The sequence below is a fragment of the Paramormyrops kingsleyae genome, chromosome 1 (assembly GCF_048594095.1).
Source record: "Paramormyrops kingsleyae isolate MSU_618 chromosome 1, PKINGS_0.4, whole genome shotgun sequence".
Taxonomy (NCBI): Eukaryota; Metazoa; Chordata; class Actinopteri; order Osteoglossiformes; family Mormyridae; genus Paramormyrops; species Paramormyrops kingsleyae.
This window is the reverse complement of record NC_132797.1, coordinates 8,990,965-9,016,013: the sequence shown is the minus strand read 5'-3', so window position 1 is coordinate 9,016,013 and position 25,049 is coordinate 8,990,965. Positions and strand designations below refer to the sequence as shown.

The 25,049-nt window shown below is 45.8% G+C and overlaps 1 protein-coding gene across 11 annotated transcripts; it reads left to right on the top strand.

The window, feature by feature from the left end:
* The first annotated feature begins 276 nt into the window (after positions 1-276).
* Positions 277-24,850, top strand: lrriq1 (leucine-rich repeats and IQ motif containing 1). 11 transcript variants are annotated; one of them, XR_011989254.1, is made up of 23 exons: positions 277-493; positions 586-645; positions 1,755-3,903; positions 4,005-4,501; positions 4,820-4,972; positions 5,075-5,225; positions 5,405-5,598; positions 5,693-5,820; positions 5,910-5,983; positions 6,265-6,358; positions 9,598-9,777; positions 11,680-11,958; positions 12,168-12,306; positions 13,243-13,362; positions 14,001-14,240; positions 14,763-14,866; positions 16,594-16,665; positions 16,851-16,936; positions 17,528-17,704; positions 21,015-21,093; positions 21,413-21,473; positions 21,929-22,056; positions 24,278-24,322. XR_011989254.1 is itself a non-coding variant. In XM_023795216.2 (23 exons), exons 1-23 carry the CDS (start codon positions 389-391, stop codon positions 24,465-24,467), a joined length of 5,361 nt encoding a protein of 1,786 aa, XP_023650984.2. In that variant the 5' UTR covers positions 277-388; the 3' UTR covers positions 24,468-24,850. The 11 variants fall into 11 exon arrangements, 8 of the variants coding, with proteins under 8 accessions (XP_023650984.2, XP_072565051.1, XP_072565056.1 ...); XM_023795216.2 differs by having other exon boundaries at positions 14,076-14,240; positions 21,953-22,056; positions 24,278-24,850; XM_072708950.1 differs by having other exon boundaries at positions 16,597-16,665; positions 21,953-22,056; positions 24,278-24,850.
* Positions 24,851-25,049: the final 199 nt, after the last annotated feature.

Sequence of the window (25,049 nt, the reverse complement as noted above, 5' to 3'; positions counted from 1 at the left end):
TTTAGATCATCTCTGAAATGGAGGCGGAGGAATCAATGACAGTCCGTAGTAACAGACTCCCGGTGACGGCATCCAAAGAAACCTTGACAGGCATGTAGGCACTTCACAAGCGACACAGCAGAATATAACTAACGAAATCAACTGTTCTGTTTGGAATGTGTATGCTGTTCTCAGACACAGCCACTAGGAGACCATGCTCATATTAGAAGTTGTGACATTTGACATAACATTGTAGCCTATTTGGTGCTAAATCTACTGTTTAATTCTTTAAGACGTTCTAGATGATGACTTTTACAGAGAAGCAGAGAAAAAGTTCAGCTTTGATCTGGAAGATCTGGAAAAGAGACTGAAAGAAGATACAGAAAAAATAATTACACGGGATAAAAAAATGAAAGAACATATTTTGAAAGAGCGCAGAGAAGAAGAGGACAGAAGGCGGCACCGATACAGGATTTTTGAAGAGGAATTGAAAGAAATTGAATGGGAAACTATGGTAAGATGTCAAATATTTTAAAACAGCTGAATATTTAAAAACATTAAAATTCATATCCACTTGATAATCTATTTCTTGCCATTTGTTTGCAGCCTCAAGACTTTGGAACAAAGGAAGAAAATACATTACTGCTTGATTTACATAAGCAAGAGGTATGGCATGGATTTGGAAGACATATATAGTGTTAGCTACAGTCTTATAACAGTTAACCAGTGGTAGGCAAAGCTAACCAAAACAGTAGGTTTTATAACTGCTTATCCGCTAATTTGATAACCACTAAAAAATGTAGGGGAAGCTAACTATACCTGCTAACTGCTAACTTTTTTATATGAATTTAGCTTTGATTTGCTTTTTGGCTCTGATACCCTTAAAAATCTGTCCTAGTGAGCTAAAACACTGAAGTCTCATCTGTCAGAGTGATTACTAGGGAATATTTAGGATTTACTGTATTGAGTATGATTGGATACTGCAGAGTCTCTGGAATAAACCTGTATTGAATTTTTCTTTCTGTGATATTCCGTTTGTGAGATAAGCCCTTTTTTGCAACTGGCCCATGCTGGCATTTTGCCTTCAGTAAAGCCGATTGGGGACTACAAACATGGGGCCGGAACTAGGAAGGAGGGTCTCAGCTCTTTATTGGTCTATTGCTCTGTCAATCAGAACCCAGAATATACAACCGGGGGACTGTATAATGAAGCAGGATTTCTTGCTTAGGTGGATAATTTGTCGGATTTAAAGCAGTCTGAGCTAAATGTAAGTAAACAGAGATAAAGTCCATTTAAACTAGGATACCTTAAGTCTGAGTTATCCGACCAAGCAAGAAATCCAGCTTTGTGAGACAGGCCCCTGTTCTCTGCTTAGTTCAGGGTACCCCAGTTTAAGTGGACTCTATCTTTGTTCACTTACATTTAGCTCTGACTACCTTAAATTTGACATGTTATCAACAAATCACATCTTGTATTTACATGTAGTCAGTCAACAGCATGCCACATATACTGTTGCAGGCTTGCTCGCAATAGACAGGAACAAAAATGTTTGATTTTAGGGTTTACAATTTTTTTTATTCTTTATTCACTTTACCTGTGAAAAGATGTTAGCGATTTATATTTAGCAGAAGTAAATTTAGCTGAAGCTAATTGGTCTGGTAATAGTTTTCAAAGTTAGCTAACAAAAACGTAAGCTTCGCTAAGTAGCAGTTAGCGGATTATTGGAACCCTGCCCACCACTGCAGTTAACATAATAACTTCTGCAACCTTTCTAGGCAGTAATTGCAGAGCTACAAAAACAGCTGGAGGAGGAGAGACAGACTATTGAGGCAGCCCAAACCAAGGAACGCAGGAGAGCTGAGGAACTGCGCAACAGTGCAGCAGTGAAAATTCAAGCAAGTGTTAGAGCATTCTTAGTGTCTAAGCGGACAGCAGCGGTACTCAGCCAAAGGAGGAAGGAGAGAATGAAGAAGCACTGGGGAAAAGAGGAGATAGTAAGGCAACACAAAGAGGAACAGAAAATCAAAGAGGATGAAAAGAGAAAGCTCGGAGATAAAGACAAGTTTTGGGAGAGGGAAGAGAAGATAAGGAAGCAGACAGAGGAAGAGGGGAGAAGAACGAGAGAGATAGACGAGTGCAGGGAGAGCGAGGAGGAGATCAGGAAGGAAACAGAGGAAGAGGGGAAAAAAACAAGAGAGAAAGATGAGTGTGGGAAGAGGGAAGAAATCATTGTGAAGCAGACAGAGGAAGAGGAGAGAAGAGTGAGAGAGAAAGATCAGTGCAGGAAGAGGGAGAAGAAGATCAGAATTCAGACAGAAGAAGAGGGGAGAAGAATGAGAGAGAATGATGAGTGCAGGGCGGGGGAAGGGAAGATCAGGAAGCATACAGAGGAAGAGGGGAGAAGAATGAGAGAGAAAGACGAGTGTGGGAAGAAGGAGGAAATCATCAGGAAGCAGACAGAGGAAGATGGGAGAAGAGCAAGAGAGAAAGATGAGTGCAGAGAGGGGGAAGGGAAGATGAGGAAGCAGACAGAGGAAGATGGGAGAAGAACGAGAGAGAAAGATGAGTGCAGAGAGGGGGAAGGGAATATCAAAAAGCAGACAGAGGAAAAGGGGAGAAGAATGAGAGAGAAAGATGAGTGCAGAGAGGGGGAAGGGAAGATGAGGAAGCAGACAGAGGAAGATGGGAGAAGAGCAAGAGAGAAAGATGAGTGCAGAGAGGGGGAGGGGAAGATGAGGAAGCAGACAGAGGAAGATGGGAGAAGAGCAAGAGAGAAAGATGAGTGCAGAGAGGGGGAGGGGAAGATGAGGAAGCAGACAGAGGAAGATGGGAGAAGAGCAAGAGAGAAAGATGAGTGCAGAGAGGGGGAGGGGAAGATGAGGAAGCAGACAGAGGACGAGGGGAGAAGAACGAGAGAGAAAGATGAGTGCAGAGAGGTGGAGGGGAAGATGAGGAAGCAGACAGAGGACGAGGGGAGAAGAACGAGAGAGAAAGATGAGTGCAGAGAGGTGGAGGGGAAGATGAGGAAGCAGACAGAGGACGAGGGGAGAAGAGCAAGAGAGAAAGATGAGTGCAGAGAGGGGGAGGGGAAGATGAGGAAGCAGACAGAGGAAGATGGGAGAAGAGCAAGAGAGAAAGATGAGTGCAGAGAGGGGGAGGGGAAGATGAGGAAGCAGACAGAGGAAGAGGGGAGAAGAGCAAGAGAGAAAGATGAGTGTAGAGAGGGGGAGGGGAAGATGAGGAAGCAGACAGAGGAAGAGGGGAGAAGAATGAGAGAGAAAGACAAGTGCATAGAGAGGGAGGAAAATGATGGGAAGCAAATAGAGGAAGACAGGAGAAGAGAAAGAGAAAAAGATGAGAGCAGGGAGGGGAAGGAGGAGATCAGGAATCAGACAGAGGAAGAGGAGAGAAGAACAAGAGAGAAAGATGAGTGCAGGGAGAAGGAGGATATCAGGAAGCAGACAGAGGAAGAGGGGAGAAGAACGAGAAGGAGGGAAGAGGAAGTGGATGAAAACCAGGAAGAAAAGCTACATGTAGGGGAACAGAAGTTATGGCAGGAAGAAGGGAAAAGAAATGAAGAATGGAAGGATAACATGAAGAGGGAAGAGCAGATCTATAGTACAATGGAGGAAAAGCAAATTGGAAAGGAGAAGGAGACAAGGACAAAAGACAGGTTCATGGTTGTAGATTTTTTGGAGCCACAGACTCCCAAACTGGAAGAATCAAAAAACAAGAAGTATGAGGAAGTCCAGAAACAGAATCAACTGGAGAGGAACCCCAGGATGGAGGAGGAGAATGTGCGGCGTAGAGAGATAATCAATAGATTCCAGGAGAATTACACAAAACAAGAGACAGTAAAAAGAACTTCACAGGATCCAGCATGCAGCATCAATGGAAGACACAGAGAAAATTCAGCCCCATCAGGTAATTCGATTCCATACAAATCATTGCATATATGCAAAACACAAAATCATAAACCCCACAGTGACAAAAAGCACTCTCTCAAAATTATCATTTAATTTCAGGGAACAAGACAGGAACCTGGAAGCTTCCAGATAATCAGCAGGACAGATTATTGCATCCTCAGTGTGATGAAGAACAACTTGACAGTCTCTCCATGCAAAGGGCCAGTCTGTTCTCCTGTGTCTGCTCTGTGGACCCGTGCATCTCCCCTGAGAATTCAGTAAACAAAGGCCCAGAGATGACATGTCTGCACACATATGGAGCTGCGATGAATCCATCTGAGACTCAGGGTCTTCGTGGGGGTCCTGTGGACAAGAGCCTTCATCACCCTGCACCTGATGAGCTGCTCTCCAAGGACAATGTGCGTCTGCCAGACAGTATAGAGCGAAAGCGGGTGAGGTGGATGCATGCCTGCACCCCCTGGTCCAAAGTCACCTCACGGGGACTTACGGGACATCAGAGGGAGAAGAAGGTGGTGGCAAGACGTCCACCAAATGAGCTCCCACCCATTGCTTTGGATGTTCTTCTTTGGGCTGGTACATGCAGCTCTCTGAAACAGGTACATTAGGTCAGTGTTTCCCAATCTGGTCCTTGGGGACCCCCCGACAGTCCACGTTTTTGCTTCCTCCCAGGGAGCAAAAATGTGAACTACGCATATCTGGGAGGTAACAAAGACATGGACCATCTGGGGACCCCAAGGACTGGGTAATGAAACACTGCCTTAGATTATATAAACTTTATACCAGTTTGATTGCTGCCCTTATATGGAGGAATAGCACCCAGCAGAGTTGATGGTGCATGGCACATACATGGCAGGATTTTATTTAACTGGACAAGTTAATGAACTCGTTGGCTTTCCAATGTCTGCTTACTGTAGGTGACTACAGTGACCCTTGAAGATTTACCTGGCTGTAGCTTGTCCACATTATCTGAGTGCGTAAAACTGCAGGCACTGACACTCAGAAGGTGTGGTCTGATAGCTTTAGAGGGAATCAGCAGGTGTCAGGACCTCGGATACATTGATGTACAGGTAAATGTTGCACATGTTCCTCAAATGCTACTTCTTGTTTGATTTTTACGTTTGCTTTTCTTAAGTAGCAATTTGGTAAATGGTTTGTAATTTTCCTGAAAGGAAAATTCCATCAGGTTTATAAACTGCCAGGATTTGGTGAACCTCCGAGTCCTTCTCTTGAATCGGAATCAGTTGACATCGATCCATGGGCTGGAAGGTGCCAGCAACCTCGCCGTGCTGGAGTTATCGTACAACAGTATCTCCCGCATCAGTGAGTACTTGTTTGAAACTATTCCAACACTGTGATACATGGTATGACCACTTGGGGGCAGTATTGATATGTTGTTGTCAGAGGACATGCAGTGCTTTGGCGGGTAATTCTGTTATGGGTGTTTTAAATTTGAGGACTTGTAGGAGTGACACTTGTTCCTGTATTACTTAACATTTAAGGTGGTCTAGAGACTTTAACAAACCTTCAGAGATTACTGATCGACCATAACCAGCTGATCAGCACCCGGGGCCTGAGGGGTGTCTCTACCCTCCTGTATCTCGACTGTGCTCACAACCACCTTAGCAGCCTTGATGGCATCGATGGCTGTGTCCTGCTGGGGACACTCCGGCTGCAGGGAAATAACATATCAGAGGTGAGCCGCCAGCAGAGGGCGTCCACAGGGAAGGAGATCTTTATGCATAAGCATGATGCTTATATCTGAGCGACTCCTCCTGTCTCCTGGGAAGCCTCCCCGCCTGTCTGACCACGTGCTGATCAGGGAGCTGCACCTGGACGATAACAGTCTGTCGTCTTTGGACAGTGTGTCGGCCTGCTGGCTGCCGCTGCTCCGTCGCATCTCCGCCTCTCGGAACAGGTGCATCCATTGGGGGTGGGGAGGGGGGCTGGTCATCACGGGGGCTGTTGGCATGCTGCTGCTTCCTGACTCATTCCTATGATCCCCAGCATCACCCAGCTGCCAGCCCTGTCTGATTTCCTGTCCTTGTTGAGTCTGGACATCAGCTACAACTGCCTGTCAGGTAATTCGTCAGCTATTCGGGAATAACCAGCTACAGGTAACTGTGCTCGTCAGTTATTCATCAATAACCACCTGCAGATAACTGTGCTTGTCAGTTAGTCAGGGACAACCAGCTACAGGTAACTATTCATCAGGTTAACCCCCTGTGCATTAGTAGAGCACAGTTCTAGTTAAAATGAAGGGTTGTTTTATATGACAGTTTTGTTAGCGGTAAGCCAATAAGCAAGCGTTAAGTGTGTGCTGTAAGCTGCCCAGTGACTGGCAGGTAATCCTCTGTTTCAGACCTGGCAAACGTCCGACTCGGCCTTCGGGGGTGTCCGCGTCTCCAGGACATTCATGTGTTCAAAAACCCTTTTCAACAGGAAGTCGACTGGAGGTACGGCATGCAAATGATTAACAGAACAGCCATAAAATACGAGATTTTAAGAAATTTTATGAAATGCATATTAGATTTTATTTAATTCTGCACTTTAGCCTGTTCTGCAACCTCTATTATTGTAGGGTAGCTCTGTGTCTAAAGGATTTTGGTCAGAAATTGCCAAGACAGAATAGCAAAGAAAGTAATTGTTGACCTGAATGGGTGGTAATATGGAGCAGGCTGTATAGGGGGTGGGGTTGGAAGGGTATGGAGGGCAGAGTACACATTCCACTCTAATACGGGGCTTCCTGCACCGGCTTCCGGATGTGTCCGCGTTATGCTCCTGCTGCAGATCCAGAGGTGAACTCATTCATTCACCATCGGTATTCACCGGCTATGGTGCCTTTCTAGTATTCTCTGAAACCTCCACTCTTTCTTTAGAAATGCAAAATGTATACTTAGCTGGATAAATAATATGCTGAAGGTGATTATGTTCCAAACAGGACTTCAAATTCTTCATCTTACTATTATGAATTGTAGTATTTAATTCAAACTGGCGTTAGGCCTGCGTGTTAGGAATAGACATATTCATTAATGTACTCTGTAGGATCAGTATTTTGCTGCAACACCCATCCATCCATCTATCCATCCATCCATCCATCCATCCATCCACCTTCAGCAAAGCTGCTCTCCTTGGTGTGGGTCTCCTGGCCTGTATTTCTGTCTATATACTTGTCCTTAAGGATTCCTGTTCTCTCACTGCATAAACACGCGGCAGTGAGCGTCGCCCTTAGCTTTCGGCGACGATGGCTCTGTTGTCCTCGTAGAGGCCGTCCCAGGACTCTGCTGAACTGGCCCTCACTCCCTACACCAGCAACGGGGTCAGCGCCCCTATTTCAGTCCTGCGCTTTCATCAGCTGCCAGTGACAACAGCAGCAAACCCAAAGAGCTAAGGAATATCACAGAGAGTTATATCCGCGGAGCATCGGCTCACGGACAGGAATGCATCTTGCTCGGGATGATTAATAGAGCTCTTTACAAAATAGCATTTGGAAGGAAGTTTTTCCTGAATGAGATACGGAGGATGCGCCTGTGAAGGGGCCGCGGGCGGCTGGCAAGCAGGGGAGAGCTTCGCCGTGTGCACATGCTTTCATCTTCGCACGATGAGGGCTCTCCAGGGTTTCAGTATTCAGCTCCCCGTATCTCTGCTGCCCTGAGCGGTATAAGTGATGCATATTAAATAAGTGCAGTATGCATATGGCTATAAGTAAGAGGACAACATGTTTATCCCGATACCTGTTTAACCAGGGGCTACTTACATTAGGGTAAGCTAAACCTGGGGGGTGTTCCACAAAGCAGGATTTCTCGCTTAGCCGGATAACTTGTCAGATTTAAGGTAGCATGTGCTAAATGTAAGTAAATGAAGATAAAGTCCATTTAGCCCAAAGTACCTTAAATTCGACAAGTTATCTGGCTAAGCAAGAAATCCTGCTTCGTTGAACGCCCTGATCTCTGTTTAATCAGGGTCTACTCACACGAGGGGTAACCCTAACCTGTGGTCTGTACTACGAAGTGGGGTTACTGGCTTATCGGGGTAATTTGTTGGATTTAAGGTAGTCTGGGCAAAATGTAAGTGAACAAATATGAAGTCCATTTAAACTGTGGTACCTTAAATCCGACAAGTTACCCCGATAAGCCAGTAACCCCGCTTCACAGTACAGGCCACTGGTCTTTGTTTAATCAGGGTCTACTTACACTAGGGTAACCCTAACCCGGGCTCTGTTTCACCAGGGGCTACTTACACTAATGTAACCCAAATCTTGATCTCTGTTTAATCAGGGTATACTCACACTAGGGGTAACCCTAACTTGATCTTTGTTTATCCAGGGTTTACTTACACTAGGGTAACCCTAACCTGATCTTTGTTTTACCAGGAGCTACTCACACTAGGTGTATGTCTGATTCTGGTGACTGACACACGTTTGATCACAAACATGTGTCCCATTGCTGTTTACAGAATTAAAAAAAATTTAAAACTGAAACTTGATCACTCTGAATCCCATTAAAATAAGATGAGCATTTTGTCTGCAGAACGATTTGTCTCTCTGTTAGCAAAACAGTGGTGACTGGAGATTTTTGCTTACGTTTTCAAAAGAAACGTATCATGACTCAATGTAAAAGGCTGCTGTCTGTTATGGTATTTTACGGTATGTTCCTAAAATGAACATGCATTACAAAAAAAATGGAATGCAACGGATCAATTTTAACCTGTACAAAACAACTGATTATGACTAAACAGTTATTTTCTCTTTTCAAGCATGATGTGTCTTAGATGAAATAGTATATGAATGAAATAAGCTGTAATAATTAACATCACAATATTAAGATTGACATAACGAGCATTGTGTCCCAGCTGTTTCCGTTGCATTATTGCCACATTAGTTCCATGTAGACGGTCTGTCCAACTTTTGCTTTTGCTGCTGCCATTGGCTCCATCTTAATCATTTAGCTGTTCAGTTGTAAGGTCCTGAGAGAAATAATGTTTGGCTTGCAGCCGCTGTTCAGGTTGAGAGGTGAAACCAGGGAAGCCTGATCATGTTCAACATGTCATCACGTACTTGCTTCATGAGAACACTGGACTCAAACGCTCTTTTGTTCTTCTCTAAGAGGAATTTTGTTGACTTTTTTGGCCCCTAGATGTCAAACTTGGTATACAGTTTATACATGTTCTTAACTAGTTTCATCTGGTTAAGGTAAACAGTTCTGCTCTATAGCTCTGTAGACACTTGGGCTGTGGTTGATCTTCCCGGGACAAGTGATGGATCTGATTGCGGTCATATTCATTACAGATACATCTGAATGCTCGAATTGACTAGCAGGTCATGAATTTCTGAACACTCAAAAATGTGCCAGCTCTGGTCATGTGACTAGGTCATGTGGAGTTGGCATTCTGTTAGGATGTTTCCAGGCAAGATTGAAATTAGCTTGCAGGTTAACTTGGAGATTGAAGTTGCAAATATGCTTGCTTGTTTGAAATTGAAGATGGCTCATTGATATTGTCAGAAAGTGATACGGAAACACATTTATGTGATTAGAATATTGAATCACCTGCACATCTATGGCCTCTTTGTCCTATTCATGTAAAAATGTTGAGAGCCTGTGAACCATTTTTTGATATGTAGACCCCCCCCCCCCCCCGAGTGTGACGTGGCTTGAACCCCAGTGTGAACCCTGCACCCACTTGGTGTCCCCTGCAGATCCGCCTTGCTGGAGACGCTACCTGGCTTGAGGGAGATCGATGGCGAGCAGATCAGCACATCCCCGGCCTCAGCAATGGATGGAAAATGCGAAGTGGTGCCTGGCAGCTTCACTGCGCTCTGCCAGTTCCAAGCTGAGCAGCTGGAGAGAGAGCAAGGCAGGCTGGACAGGGGGCACCAGTGAGTGTTTCAGGCCTGCAGATTCACGGCCCTCTGTGAAGCCCAGTCTGGGTGGCTAGAGAGAGTGCAGGGCAGACAAGATAGCCTGCAGATTCGCAGGCTGAGCAGATGGAGAGAGTGCAGCAGGAGAAGTTGTAAGTGATGGATCTGCAGATCATCCCTAAAGGAAAGGTCACTATTCTGCGGGAAGCAAATGCCTTTGTGCGGCTGCTGCTGTTAGGGAGGCAAACATGGTCGCATCTTCGAAACGCCGCTTCACCTCATCGATACATTCTTCATTGGCATCAGAGATACTGCAGACTGAAATGACTGTAACACTTTAACTACCTTTTAAAACCTCAGAGGGCATCCTGGTGATGTGTTCAGCTGATTTTAGTGACCCTGTGGATTTAATACAGCGAAAGATGAAAGTAAGAGACCCCCCCAGAGCAAACCGAGCTTGTTCATGGCTGCGGGATTAAGATGTCAGATCTCCTCCCTGCGTTGTGGACAATGGTGCTTTTTTGCGGCAGGACAAAATAGTCAGTGCTCTCTCTAAACTTCTGACCTGACCTAGTGTCAGACGGCCCTGTGGAGATGAAGAACCCACCCAGGCCTGCTGCGGGCAGATCTGGAAGCTCGACATGCCAGGGCGGTCTGCGGACCGCGTAGCTGCCCTCTCAAACAACTGCTGTTGTCATTTTTTTCATATATAAGTGACCTCATTCTCTAAATCACTAATTTACAGAATTTTCACATTTTAGTCTCGAGCTAAAATCGAACTATACCTTGTGTGTTCGAAATTGATTAAACATTATTAAAGTTATTCTAAATATTTTTTAAAAGAATTAATTTCTCATTTTTTCTGTAGACATAGATTGCTTTAAGGGCCGTGCCATCGCTGCACATGCAGATAAGCAGGTATATAGGGATGGAACAGGAACAGGAACAGGAACAGGAAGTGCGGTGTGACTCTCGTTCACTCTCGCTCTCCCTACCTCTCTCTATCCCTCCCTCTCTCTCACGCTCTCTCTCTGGGATGACATCCTGACCCACCAGCTACACAGGAGGCTCTTTGTAAAGGCAGATGCTCCAGCAGACGGTACCTGGGGCAACTTGTCTGACCCACCATGCGGTGGAGGCGGCCGCAGGGGTCAGCGGGCACAGGAACGCAGCCAGACGTGGCTATTGGAATAATGTGCCATTCAGTCGGCTTTGCTGATCCCCACAGTGAAAAGGGCCGCTGCGCCGGCCTGGAGCTAAACGTGTGTGTGTGTGTGTGTGTGTGTGTGTGTGTGTGTGTGGTCCAAGTATACATTACATTGTGGGGACCAAATGTGATCAAAAAAACTGAAAATGCCAAGAGTCTCATTTTTTGTTTAGTTACTTATGGTTAAGTTTAGGGCTGGGTTGGGGTTAAGGTTGTCATGTTTGGAGTTTTCCCCATAGGGATGAATGGAGAGTTCCCACAAAGTTAGAATTACAAACCTGTGTGTATGCGTTTGTGGTGATACCATGAATGGCGGCAATTGCATTCCCAGCCCCCCGAATACGGTTGTTGGATCAGCTTTTGAGATGCTGACAGATGTTACAGAGACAAGACACCAAAGGGTGTTTAACCAACATCTTCAATAATATCTATCAATAATATGTATGACTGCTTCAGTTCAATTAATAGTACAAGCAACAGAAAGAAATTAATAAATTAACATTCAAAAATATAATGCAGATTTTTTCAAACCCTGGTTGAATTAATCACACTTTAGTGTAATTGAAACAATTTTCACGTTTTAGACTAAATTTACTTGACACAGACTTATTGTTTTGATACATGTGAAAATAAAAAATAACTTCGATTTAAGCGGTTGCCGTGGTGAGTTCATGGCTGTACATTACACTCTGTGTCTCTGTGCACATCTGCAGCCAGCTCAGTGAGAATCTTCTTCATCTGGCCGTTGGATATCGAAACGCCCATGAACGTGGTGACATGAGCTTCACTGACGGCCGTGAAGCAGAAGCACACAGCGACCTGCGGATTCAGCAGGAAGGTGCCCAGGAACTACAAGCCTTTTCCCAAGAACAGAAAACTGTGCTCCAGCTCAGGCCTCCGAAGCTGCCTGGTCCCACCTTGGTGGACAAAGACCCAGAAAGCTGCACACTTCCTCCATATGACTCCCAGAGGCCCTCCGAAGAAAGGGACAGGTATCCTCACCTGGACAACACACCTGTCCCATACTGCCCCCTGCTGCCCATCTGGCAGCACTGTTTGTTGGCTATATTAACCCTATCACCAGCAGACTGGTTTCTGTTTGTGTTTATTATAACACACTGTGATACATATATGGATGGATACGTATCTTGATTAATTAAAATCAGCTGTAATGAAAAGTTCTCATTTCTGTTTTTTATAGTGTAGGGATGACAGTCATTCAGCATCAGTGGCATAAATACAGCCATGATAACTTGAATGGAACCAGGGACACTGGAGAACACAGCTTAGTACGCAGTGGAGTGCGTATGGATGGGGAATGGGCAGCCACTCTTATTCAGGTAAGGTACACTGCATCAGTCCCCTCAGGCATGGTCGAGGCAGACAGCATTAAACCTTGTAGGTACTGGGGAGGACATTTGAAACACTGCGTTAAACCTCAGAGGTGCTGGGGAGGCAATTTCACACATCGCTTTAAACGTTGGAAGTGCTGGGTTTGACGCACACCTTTACATCTCAGAGGTGCTGGGTTTGCCACACTGCATTACACTGCAGAGGCGCTGGGTTTGACACACTGCATTACAGCTTAGAGGCGCTGGGTTTGACACACCGCGTTACACTGCAGAGGCGCTGGGTTTGACACACCGTGTTATACCTCGGAGGCGCTGGGTTTGACACACCGCATTGAACATTGGAGGGGCCGGGTTTAATGCACAGTGTTAAAGCTCAGAGGCGCTGGGTTTGACGGGCCACATTACACCTTGGTGGGGCTGGGTTTGACACGAGTTTGACACACTGCCCTACATTAAGCAGTGAAGACCAAACACACACATGACTCCGACACAAACACACAGGGTACAGTCCCTCTGTTTACTGGCCCCCGAGCCCAGTCTGGTGGTAAAGCTGCAGCCCCCCCCCCCCCCCCCCACTCTAGAAGCCATTCTGAAAACACCGGCTGACACTTTAACTTCTCCTGAAATATCGTTTTCTCCCCTTGTTCCATGTTTAATGACTCCTCAAGGCTTTGTTAAATGATTCATCTGATTACGAAGGTTTGCTGTAGTGGGAGCTTCAGGATTCCAGTTTTCATACTTGTGAAGTTTTTCCATGGGGAATTTTAAGATTTAGAAGCATTTCAGAGCAGCAAATGTCACAGAAAGTTCAAATAACAGATTGCTTGACAATTAGACAGCGTTTAGAGTGTTTTATCTTCCTAATGGGATAACATGCAATATTTACATTTGCTTTTGATCTGTACCCCTTTGTTTTCCCTTCAGGCTGTTTGGCGGGGATATTCTTTACGGCAGAAGCTGGCCGTGGCTTTAGCCTCTGCTCAGATTAGCGAGGGGGAGGACGACTTTGATGAGGTGGACGTGGATGAATTTGCATTTGACGAGGTGGGCGGGACTTAAAGTCTTTCTGCAAGGTCCCATCATGTGAAATTCCTCCAGCTGATTAGCTGATTAGCTGTAGTGCTGCTTGTGTCAGTTTTAAGAACGCAGACGACAGCGCGCCGTATCAGTATGGGTGTCTCACCGTTCAGCTGTCATCTGTCAAGTCCTTTCCTTGTTTTCCTATACTGTACATTTTTTTTGTTCAACTCTTTAAAACTACAAAAAATATATCTATTCACATTCAGTGAATATCATTGTTGGTGGTGTTCTTTGTATTCTTGGAAATTAAATCAAGCATTATAGAGTATTTTGCTCTAGATATAACAAAAATGTAATATATATATAATATGGAGATGTGGACAGTTAGTGCACAGTACAGCATATGGAACCTTCTATGGTATTCTGTTTTACATATATTTCGCAAGCTAATATTATGCAGCGAGTGCTTTAAAGGCTATTAGCCATTTTGTCCTAAGTGTTTCAGGTTCTTAGTGAAGGTGCACTCTTGCAAACCCAGAACACGGTGCTCTGCTGCCCCTCTGTAAAATCTGCTTGCGTTGTGTAGCATCGGCAAAAAAGTGCCAAGGTGTTTGAAGCTTCCTAACTTACGATATGCGACCCGTCGGTGTGTCTCTGATCAGGCAGCACTGGATGAGGCCTGGGTCACCCCGGATCCCGGAGGCTCCCCACCCCCCACGGTCCCCCTCTCTGATCAGGCAGCACTGGATGAGGCCTGGGTCACCCCGGATCCCGGAGGCTCCCCACCCCCCACGGTTCCCCTCTCTGATCAGGCAGCACTGGATGAGGCCTGGATCACCCCGGATCTCAGAAGCTCCTCTCTCCCCACGATTTCCCTCGCCGAGCAGCCGCTACGGCCAAAGGTAACAGCCTGGAAACATCCCGCTCTCTCTTCCTGGAGGATATATGGCGTTACCACGATTAATGCTGCAATTTATTACCCTGAGAAACACGATTACTTTAAGGAGCCTCAGATTTCCTCCCCAGCACCAGATGCCATTTTTCAAGTGGCTTTTTCTGCAGCATTGGACAGCACGCCGAGCTCTACATCACGGCAGTGGTGCTCTGACACGCTGCAGCTGGGAGTGCAGGCCACTCCGGGGAAATAAAACCATTAACGAACACAAATAGAGCGATAGGAAGCTGGAACGGGAGCCTGTCACTGCAAAGACCCGCCTCTGCCTGTGACATATTTACAGCGTTTTACAGCACTTGCACCCTGCTGAATTACAATGAGTGGTGATGTTAATCCTAGTGCTCTAAGTGCATCTTCATGCGCAGAGCTTGCTTGCTTTGGGTGGCGTGTGCCATGTCCTGTACAGTATGGAAATAGTGCATTTTGCATAGTGAGAAACATGCATCCTCCTTTTGACTGGACACCGCAGCCACCTGGAGGTCACTGCCCTGCATCGCTACCAAGGCCCAGAGGTGCGTGGCAGAGTAGCGAAGACAACGCAGAGCTGGACCCCCCTCGGAGGAACATGGCCAGGTAGTCGGGGGTTAACACAATGTTTACACAGTGACAGAATGCTGGGCATGTCTGACATGATGTGGAGTCAGTGGGGATGATACCGAACATGGTGAGTCAGTGAGCAGGGTATCTAACATGATGAGTCAGTGAACAGGGTATCTAATATGGTGAGTCAGTGAACAGGGTATCTAATATGGTGAGTCAGTGAACAAGGTATCTAACATGATGAGTCAGTGAACAGGGTATCTAATATGGTGAGTCAGTGAACAGGGTATCTAACATGATGAGTCAGTGAACAGGGTATCTAATATGGTGAGTCAGTGAACAGGGTATCTAATATGGTGAGTCAGTGAACAGGGTATCTAATATGGTGAGTCAGTGAACAGGGTATCTAACACGGCTGAGTCAGTGGGCAGGGTATTTAACATGGTGAGTTAGTGAGCAGGGTATCTAACATGGTGAGTCAGGGAGCAGGGTATCTAACATGGTGAGTCAGTGAACAAGGTATCTAACATGATGAGTCAGTGAACAGGGTATCTAATATGGTGAGTCAGTGAACAGGGTATCTAACATGATGAGTCAGTGAACAGGGTATCTAATATGGTGAGTCAGTGAACAGGGTATCTAACATGATGAGTCAGTGAACAGGGTATCTAATATGGTGAGTCAGTGAACAGGGTATCTAACACGGCTGAGTCAGTGGGCAGGGTATTTAACATGGTGAGTTAGTGAGCAGGGTATCTAACATGGTGAGTCAGGGAGCAGGGTATCTAACATGGTGAGTCAGTGAACAGGGTATCTAACATGGTGAGTTAGTGAACAGGGTATCTAACACGGCTGAGTCAGTGAGCAGGGTATCTAACATGGTGAGTCAGTGAGCAGGGTACCTAACATGGTGAGTCAGTGAACAGGGTATCTAACATGGTGAGTCAGTGAGCAGGGTATCTAACACGGCTGAGTCAGTGGGCAGGGTATCTAACATGGTGAGTCAGTGAGCAGGGTATCTAACGTGAGTCAGTGAACAGGGTATCAAACATGGTGAGTCAGTGAGCAGGGTATCTATCATGGTGAGTCAGTGAACAGGGTATCTAACATGGTGAGTCAGTGAACAGGGTATCTAACATGGTGAGTCAGTGAACAGGGTATCTAACATGGTGAGTCAGTGGGCAGGGTACCTAACGCAGTGAGTCAGTGGGCAGGGTACTTAACATGGTGAGTCAGTGAGCAGGTTATCTAACACGGCTGAGTCAGTGGGCAGGGTACCTAACATGGTGAGTCAGTGAACAGGTTATCTAACACGGCTGAGTCAGTGGGCAGGGTATCTAACATGGTGAGTCAGTGAGCAGGGTATCTAACACGGCTGAGTCAGTGGGCGGGGTACCTAACATAGTGAGTCAGTGAGTTGGGTACCTAACATGGTGAGTCAGTATACTGGGCCTGTGCACAATTAAAAATTTGTAAAATTCCATCCATCCATCAATCTATCCATCATTTGTAATAGCTTGTCTTGGTCGCAGGGAGTCTGGAGCCTATCCTAGAGGTTACGGGCACATGACAATTAGTTAAATTGCTTTTAGGAAAGTAAATTTTAAACATCTTAGTTTTGTTTTCTGTAACTGTGGCTTCTATTATATTTATATGTTGTTTGTGTGTGTGTGTGTGTGTGTGTGTGCGCGTGCGTGTCTGTGTGCGTGTCTGTGTGCGTGTGTGTGTGTGTGTGTGTGTGTGTGTGTATTTTTTTGTAGGAGGAATGAAACTCCAGTGGCATGTGGGGATTGTGCTTTTTCAGAAAAATCTGAGCAAATATTAGAGGAATGGTGAGCTTTTCCTTTCGGTACTACAGTGATGTAATGAACCAGAATGTACTGCTAGTGTCTGCACTGCCCCCCCCCCCCTTTATTCAGTCACACAGAATGGAGGACATCACCTCTGTGCTGGTTTCAGGGTGTCTAACAGACTTATCAGACACCCTCTTTGCTATGTGGCCTCACCATTTCCCCAGGGGAATTACAGACCAGTATACCGCACATCTGATGCTAAAAAGGGCACAGAAAATGGGCCCCAAGGAACAGCAAAGAAAATTGAGGGGTAAGTAAAACAGGGTGACTGTCCTGTGCTGTGTGCCCATGGTCACCAACGTCCATTCATGGTGGCCGCCTTTATATGCAAATATTCCCAGTCTGGCTGTGCAGTTTATTTTATGGTGATATTTTTAAATACTTATTCTGCGTCAGTAAGGAAGCTTTCCTGTTTGATTAAGCATAACCAGCTATGATGCTGAGCAGTCGCTTCATCTTGCCAAAAGGTATTTCTGAGCCTGAGTGCAGTTGCATGAATTAGCTATTTTTATTTGCCACTCTGAAGTTTGACGTTTGAACTTTTCAGCTTCAATAATCCACTGGAGCACCAGAAAATTTCAATGCATCTGTGACTCAGGCAGCTTCATTTCTTTAAAAGTTTGTTTAAAAGGATCAGTAACGTAACGTGTAGCCAGTAATTACATCTGTACAGCCGCAAGCAGCATTTCAGAAACATGAAGTGATTTGCACTCGTGTAGGACAACCTCCGAGCACAATGGTTTTTACTCTCGGAGCCGGACGTGTTTGTTCCCAAATGTTATTTTAAAGTTGTATCAGCATTGGAACTGACAAGCTGATAATACTCTGGTGATGGTCCCAGAGTCAGATATCAACGGATTATCATCTGTGTCCTGCCTGCATGGAGTAGGCAGAGCACCGAGGTCTTCCCAGTGGTCAGATCCAGCTGTGCGTCTGGCACTATTCAGAAGCAGCAAAAACAGAGCGGCCCCCCTAAAAGCACAGAAGAGAAGTATCCCCGAAACAGAACACCATAAAGGTACGCCTCACCATTAGCTCTCGTTTATCAGGTTATGGAGGTGGTTACCATGGTGATATGATACCTGCCTCCCGTCCGTCTCCGTTCCTTCAGTAGATGAGGATATTCATTGTCAAATGTTCTGCACTTTTTAGATGTGGGCACCACATTTCTGATTTAACAATGATAAGTAAAAAAATATCTACATGAGATCTGACCGTGATCTAGATGCCAGCATGTTAGATGTTAGATGATTGATTTTTTTTATGTAGGATACCTTTGAACACATCTTTGAAAATCTGCAACTGTTGATGTGTAGTGACAGGGGACAAACAGGGCGATTATGTTACTATGGCATGCTACGCGGACCACTCCGTGTCTGAAGTCAGGTGAGGTCACATGGAGATGGTTCTGAGGGATCGCTGAGAGCTTTCAGGCTGTTTCTATATGAATGTTTGTGGGATGAGTGGCAAGGGCAGCATAGAGTTGGGGTGCAGAGCGTCTTGCTCATTGACCGCTGTAGACCCTAGATAACAACAGAGATCAGCAAAAGGAAATCACTTCTCCTTTCATGAACACTTACAGGCTCCTTACCAGTCCCCACATGTAAACTGATAGCCATTTCAAGTAGGTTACTCATGTCCAGTACATCCACAAAAGGTCCAGGATAAAATAAACACGGCGAGTTGGATATCTCAGAAAAAATCTGTCATGGCTTTGGACTAATCATCTCCAGAAGAGCTTTGACTTGGTGCCTGAAACGCAACCCGTGCCGGAGGAGTGCTGTGGCCTAGGGCATTGGGATCTGAGAGGGTGCCTTCCACGGGTCAGAGTGCTGTGGCTGGCCAACTGGGGCCAGGGCCTGGGCTTTCAGACAGCTGCAGGAGAAAGAGGTGGAGGAGCGAGCTGGAAGGGCAAGGTGGAAGGGATGAGGTGGAATGGTGAACTGGAAAGACAAAATGGAAGGGTGAACTGGAAAGGTGAGGTGGAAGGGTGAGATGGAATGGTGAAGTGGAAAGGTGAGATGGAAAGGTGAACTGGAAGGGTGAAGTGGAATGATAAGGTAGAAGGGTGCGATGGAAGGGTGAACTGGATGGGTGAGTTGGAAGAGTGAGATGAAAGGGTGAACTGAAAGGGAAAGGTGAAAGGGTGAGAGGGAAAAGAGCAGTTTTATCTTCAGCCCAAGGACAACCCAGTGCCACAAAGCTGCAGCCAGGAGGCCATGAAACTGTGACCAGTGCTGTGAGCTGCTCTTTGTCAGCCCTGTAATGACGTTATGACGCGAGCCGTATCCTGTCATGTGACATGACAGGAAGCAATGCTGGGAGCCAGTGCACGGCCCAGTGAGATGGCGTAGCTCTTAGCGGTAATGTTTTGTTAGCTGTTAGAGGAGCCTGCAGGTTAGCGATGTGACCGCCTCCTCCGCATCGCGAGCAGCGAAACACGATCACCGGCCCCCTCGTCATGCTTAAATCAGGCTTGTAACACGCAGCGGAAATACGGATGTGTAGCTGGAAGAAATGTCATATGTTAGCAAAAGGGTTGGTCGTGCAGTGGGTTTAGCTTAGCTCATTTTGAGTGGTGTGCTTAGCTTAGCTCATTTTCTTTGTTTTTAGTTTTAATTTTGAGCCATTTTTAAGCTTGTCATATCCCTAAAAACAGCTGTTTTCATTATTGTTTTTAAAGGGAGAGAAAAACAACAAGAAATGGTATAATAAATATTTTTATGTGGGACTGCAATTGTTTTAGGGATGCAATTGGAACATGCTGTGCTGTTTATCAGTGGAGTGTCACTGCCACCCGTAAACGTCACACACCGTTTGGCTGTGAACAGCTTCAGTCGCAGTCCCAGCCTGTCGCATCCAGGGCACGCTGACCGCTCAGTGACCACGGCTAGGTTCCCTTTTAAGAGGTGAGGTCCTGACCCAGAGCACAGAGAGCGGGGGTGGACCCCCCCCGATAAAAGCTGACCTTTTCCTTTAAGTCTGCCAGTTGATCTCACGAGGGAAATACCTGAGGCTATATTTAAAACAATAAGGTCAACTTCCTCTGCGTGTCGGGGAAAGTGTTTTACTGAGTGCTCTGTGCCGGTTGTGCACCGATGTTCATAATGGGCCTGTTTTAATTCAGAGAACTTTCTGGAGAACTTCTCATGAATGCAGAATCCCAAAGTGCAGTAAGTGTAGTGAGGATCGAGCCAGATGCTGAAAACTGCCCCTTATTATTTCTTTATGATTTGAATGGGGCTGCGTGTGTCCCTGGTGTGTCCACACAGTGCAGTGTGCACCTCTTCAGCACTCGCTCATGTCCTGAGCCCCTCTGCAGTCCCTCACTGGAAGTCCCTCAGTGTCCCCCTGAAAGGCTTCATTCTACTGCAGTGCTACAAGTCTCCAGCTGCCTCGATAGTGACCCAAGATTGGATAATCCCCAGAAAGGCCGCTGCCTAACAGGCATGACTCCGGGTCTCTCTGGGGGGCCATCCGGGGGGGTGGCGATTTGTGTCTGACCAGTCGGGGGCACGCTGAAGCGAGGTGGTCAGATTCAGGAGTCTGCTTTTCCTCATTGGATGTTCATGTTTAGACTGATTGGACATCCACCTGCTCCTGATTGGACGTCCCCACACACAGCTGTCCACCATACCGAACAGTATGATCACGCTGACCTCCCAATCACCTGAACATGGAGAGTAAAAATACATCCCTTAACTAAAAAAGCAATGGTATATGGCCAGTCACAGAGAACCTACTTGATAAGGTGTTGGTGTTCAGTAATAAAAATAATGTCCAATAAAAATGATTGATACGTAAACACAAGCACGGGCGTAGCTAGAAATTCTGGGCCTCTTGACAAAATGTCAACTTCGGCCCGCTGCCCCATTTTACATTTTCAAGCACCCCTGTCAAGCATTGGGACGCCCAAATGTGCCAGGCTATCCATTCTCTATACTCCTGGGTGCAAGCATCGACGTCAGTGAAGTAGATGACTCTATATTGACATGATGTTGGGGGGGGGGGGGCTGTGGAGGGACGATGCATCTGAAGCCAGCAGATCTGCCAGCTGAAAGGATTTGTCTGTAAAGTTCATGGAAAAAGGAACAGAGGTGCTGACAATGAGATTATGTGATCATATCAGCTCCTCTTTAATGAGATTGTGTTTCCATTAATATTTCACTGCTGTTTCATTGTGGTATTTTTACTAATATTGATAATATTTAATTTTCTATCAGAATGAAGGTGATATTGTTGGAGAAAGAACCCTAAATTAAGTCATAGTTCGATGTTAATTGTTGCCTGGGTTTTAATGTTAATAATGAATCTTCTCCTCAATACAGATGAGAGCAGCATTCAGGCCTGGCACTGCCATCACGTTGGATCCATCCCTTGGCATGAACGTCCAGTGTCCGCAGAGAGGTGAGGGTTACGTGCTGATCGGAGGGTCGGCACAGCCGGCTCTGTCTCACCGAGGACAGCCGGTGTCCACAGAGAGGTGTGATTACTGCTCTATGAGAGATGCATGTAGGGCTCTGATGCATTGAATAAATGTTTGAGAATTTCTTGCTGGCCACTTTAAACTGCCAGTTTCAGAGCCCATGAACATCTCTGGGCTGCTGTGTTTGGCCAAGTCCGTGGCGCCCCCTGACTGTACATGACGACCGTTAAGAGAGGAGCAGGTTTATGATGATGCTTATGGTTAAGGTTATGCTTATGATGATGCGCTAATGCCTTTCAGTGAGCATTTCCTGCCGGAGATCAACCTCGACGTCCTGAACGGTGGCAGGGTCCAGCTCATGGTAACAGAGTCCTTATGTACTGTCTTGTTGTTTACACACATCCCACTGTAACACATTCAGGTCCACTCTGAGGCATAAATATATCACACGCGTGTACAACTATTGTAAATGATTAAAAGCTGTGTCTTACCGAGATATAGTATGTAAGACAGTAAATGATTTATTTTAGTTACGTTAAATGAATAAGTTAATAACATTTATGAATGAACTATCTGAACAGTAATCTTTTACTTAATGAAAATGTCAAAATTTGTTTTCCGTCTGCGTGAGAGCGAAGCTACATACAGCCTTCACATTATGATGCCCATAAAGTCTAGGGCACGTCGTTCAGGACATTATTCCCAGTTTTTTTTAACTCTTCTGGCCTGAACTCATGTTCTTGCTGGTCGGTGTTTGTTTGTCTAGCGGGGAAATGGCGTGTTTCATTTCATGCATGTGTCTGCTCTCCCCCACTGTGCCGAGGCGGGTTCTGGATCTAGGGACGGCCCAGATCAAGAGAGTCTGTCTGGATCCAGTGGCACTGCTTTGTCTCCACGTCGCAAAGAACACAATCCAGCGGGGAGACCCTTGCTGGGGCACGCGAGTGAGTCCACAGGCCGGCTCAGAGCCCAGTACCGCAGCTGGGGGGGGGGGGGTCTTTTTCTGCCATTTGCCCAGTGAAGAATCTCAGCTATTTAAGTGAGGAGGTACATCAGACCGACCCAGATGATGAACTTTCAGAGCATCTTCTGGGGCTTCCCTTCTGCCTTTTCATTTTTCTGCATTTCGTTTTGATGGAGCCGGATAAACTGGAAATGAAAACTATATCGGGTTTATTGTATTATTCTGGGTATGCATGTTTCTGTTGCTGTTGTGTGATATACAGTCACTTTATCTTTCTCTCCTCTTGGGGATAGTGCGGGGAAGAATTCAGGACTTCACGCATTTCTCTTTGTTTGAGTCATTGACTATAATAAATATTTGGCATAGTTTGGATGCACATAATCAAGACCTGAATTCAATAATGTATCCTACAAGCAAATGAGGTTTAGAACAGAATTATGAACAGCAGTTACCTTGTAGATTCATAAATAATTCCTTGTACTTTTATATCTTTTGCTGGGAGAAGTCTCGATATTTTATTGAGTGGTATGTTTTATTGTTTATTATGGTTGATTGAGTATTTAGGGTGTTTGTAGCGTAGCGGTAATACATTCCATACCCTGGGCTGGTCAGGCGGGGTTAGGTCAGGTGGGGGGCAGCCGGAGGAGGGTCGGCTTTAGCGTGCGGGGGGCAGCCGGAGGAGGGTCGGTTTTAGCGGGAAGTGCCAAAGCCCTTCAGGCTGGAGAAGAGCTAAGCCTGTCAAAGGGCTTGCTGAGCAGCCGCAGTGACAAAGATGCTACAGAGAGCCAGGGAGGGCAGCCGCTCACAGAAACGTCTGTTGGGATAGCGGGGGGGACTGCTCATTCGGTATGGCGGAGAGCCGCTCATCCTCAGGCAGACAGATTGGATCTCAATGACGACTGAAGTGAAATCTGATTTTATGTGAAATAGTCCGAGTGTGACCAGTGAGGCAAAACCCTGGTGGATCTAAAGTGGCTGATGGCTTTATAGATGTTGTGTGTGTGTGTGTTTGTGGTCCAGGTATACGTTACATTGTGGGGGCCAAATGTCCCCACAATGTGATAAAAACCTGTTGACGTTGTAGGGACCATTTTTTCTGTCCCCACAAGGGGAAACTCAATTTTATAAAAATCTGTGACTGTAATCAAAAAACTAAAAGTGCTAAAAGTCTTGTATTTTATTTATGGTTACTTTTGGTTAAAGTTCTCATTGGTGCAAATAGGGTTTTTCCCATAGAAATGAATGGATGGTCCCCACAAAGATACGCATACAGGTCTGTGCGTGCGTGTGCGTGCATGTGTAAATGAGGTGAAAAGTCAATGACACATTTTATACAGCAGCCAACGCTTCAACCCTAATCGGAAATGTCAGGCCTGGGAATAAAGAGAGAATCTTTGCTTGTGAGTGGATGGCTTTCAAGTGTCCGATGGCTGAGACTCTGCGTGTGTCCATGCATTTCTCAATGACGTCACATTGCCGTAAAACATGGCGTGTAATTGCAGTCGTAGCTCTGGCTGACAGTTCACGTGTATGTATGCGTGTGCATATGCGTGTGCATATGTGTGTGTGCGTATGAGTGAGATGGGTGGGAGACACTGCCTTAGACATGAGGCTTAAGTAAACAAGACATCGTTTAATAAGTAGCAGAAGCGCTGAAATAGCTCTGTGAAAGGATTCGCATGTGACCCTGAGGGACCTTCCTGGCATGAAGATGCTGCCAATTCCTCGCTTGTGGGCTTATAGCTGCGAAGTGAAGGTCCGATGATTAGGGCCAGTTTTCCGCCATAATCCCAAACATCATGGAAGTCTTGCAAATATCGGATTCCATCGCTATGACGATGGACAATAAGGAAGTGAGTTGAGAAGAGCAGAACACAATCAGCCAGGCAGAGTAATGCAGGCTTCAGCCGCCTTACAGACCCGCGGGACGTGACTGAGATGTCACAGGTCCTGATCTTCACCTGTCTCCTGTCCATCTGTCCGCTGATTTTTCCAGCTCTCACCCTGTCCCACCCCTCTGTCTGTCTGAGGCTGGACATGAGATTCACACGTGGAACACATCAAGCTCTGGAGAAGAGGTGCCTTGTTCTCCATGTTTGCATTTGGCCCCGCGGCCGAATGTGAGCTGAGCCGTGGGACTAAGATCTTAGCGCTGGGTTGAGCCTCCTGTGTCTGATGCATGTGCTTTACCCACCTGGCAGGAAGGGCGGCGCTGTTGTCTGCCGGAGCTACCTCTGCCCCATCCATAAAGGAGCGCATCTCATTTCGGGACAACCCCGTTCAGCTGAGTGGCGGCTGGGGAGGTGGGAAGAAGCGGGCCAGACAGGGCAAGTAGCTGCGGATGGTGGACGGAGAGACAGTGCTGTCGTTACATTTACTGCAGGCAAATGACTGTCCATATCTCATTAATACAGTAACAGAGAAAGAAGAGGCTCCTGTCATTTAAGTTCATAAATGTTACTTACTATAGTGATTCTTCTTTAATTGTAAACAGGCAGCTTTGACCCAGTATCAGTGTGATCATGTCTGCATCACAATTAAAGATTATAAGAAATTATTAATACTATAATAACATAAATGGTATTCCTGTTACCAATGATTTGTAATGTAGCAACATCTAATAAAATAGTATAAAGTGCTGTAATAAAGTATACAATGTAAAGAATTTATATTGACTTATGATTTAAGCTTAAAAATAAGTATAAACAATGACAATAAAGAACTTGTGTTCAACTCATTAATAGTGATAAAAAAGTCATAAATCTGTAAAAATTCACAGATGTTCTTGGCTGATTTTTTAGTGAACAAGCTAGTAGCTGAATGTTTGTTTAATGCCGACTTTTGGAATGATACCTTAGTATTGACACTCAGGATCGCCTTAGTAGGCGGAAACGGTTACAGTAACCGTGACATAAGCTGAAGGCGCAGCGGAATAAACGCTTTTGTGTACGAACTGGCACTGGTTTAGCAACG

Excerpts from the sequence above, each read along its gene's own strand:
- lrriq1 (XM_072708948.1), top strand. The coding sequence starts at position 389 with ATGAAAGAACATATTTTGAAAGAGCGCAGAGAAGAAGAGGACAGAAGG. Across the intron at positions 13,363-14,000 it reads ATGAATTTGCATTTGACGAG|GCAGCACTGGATGAGGCCTG; the intron begins GTGGGCGGGACT and ends GTCTCTGATCAG. Across the intron at positions 16,937-17,527 it reads ACAGCAAAGAAAATTGAGGG|AGTCAGATATCAACGGATTA; the intron begins GTAAGTAAAACA and ends TGATGGTCCCAG.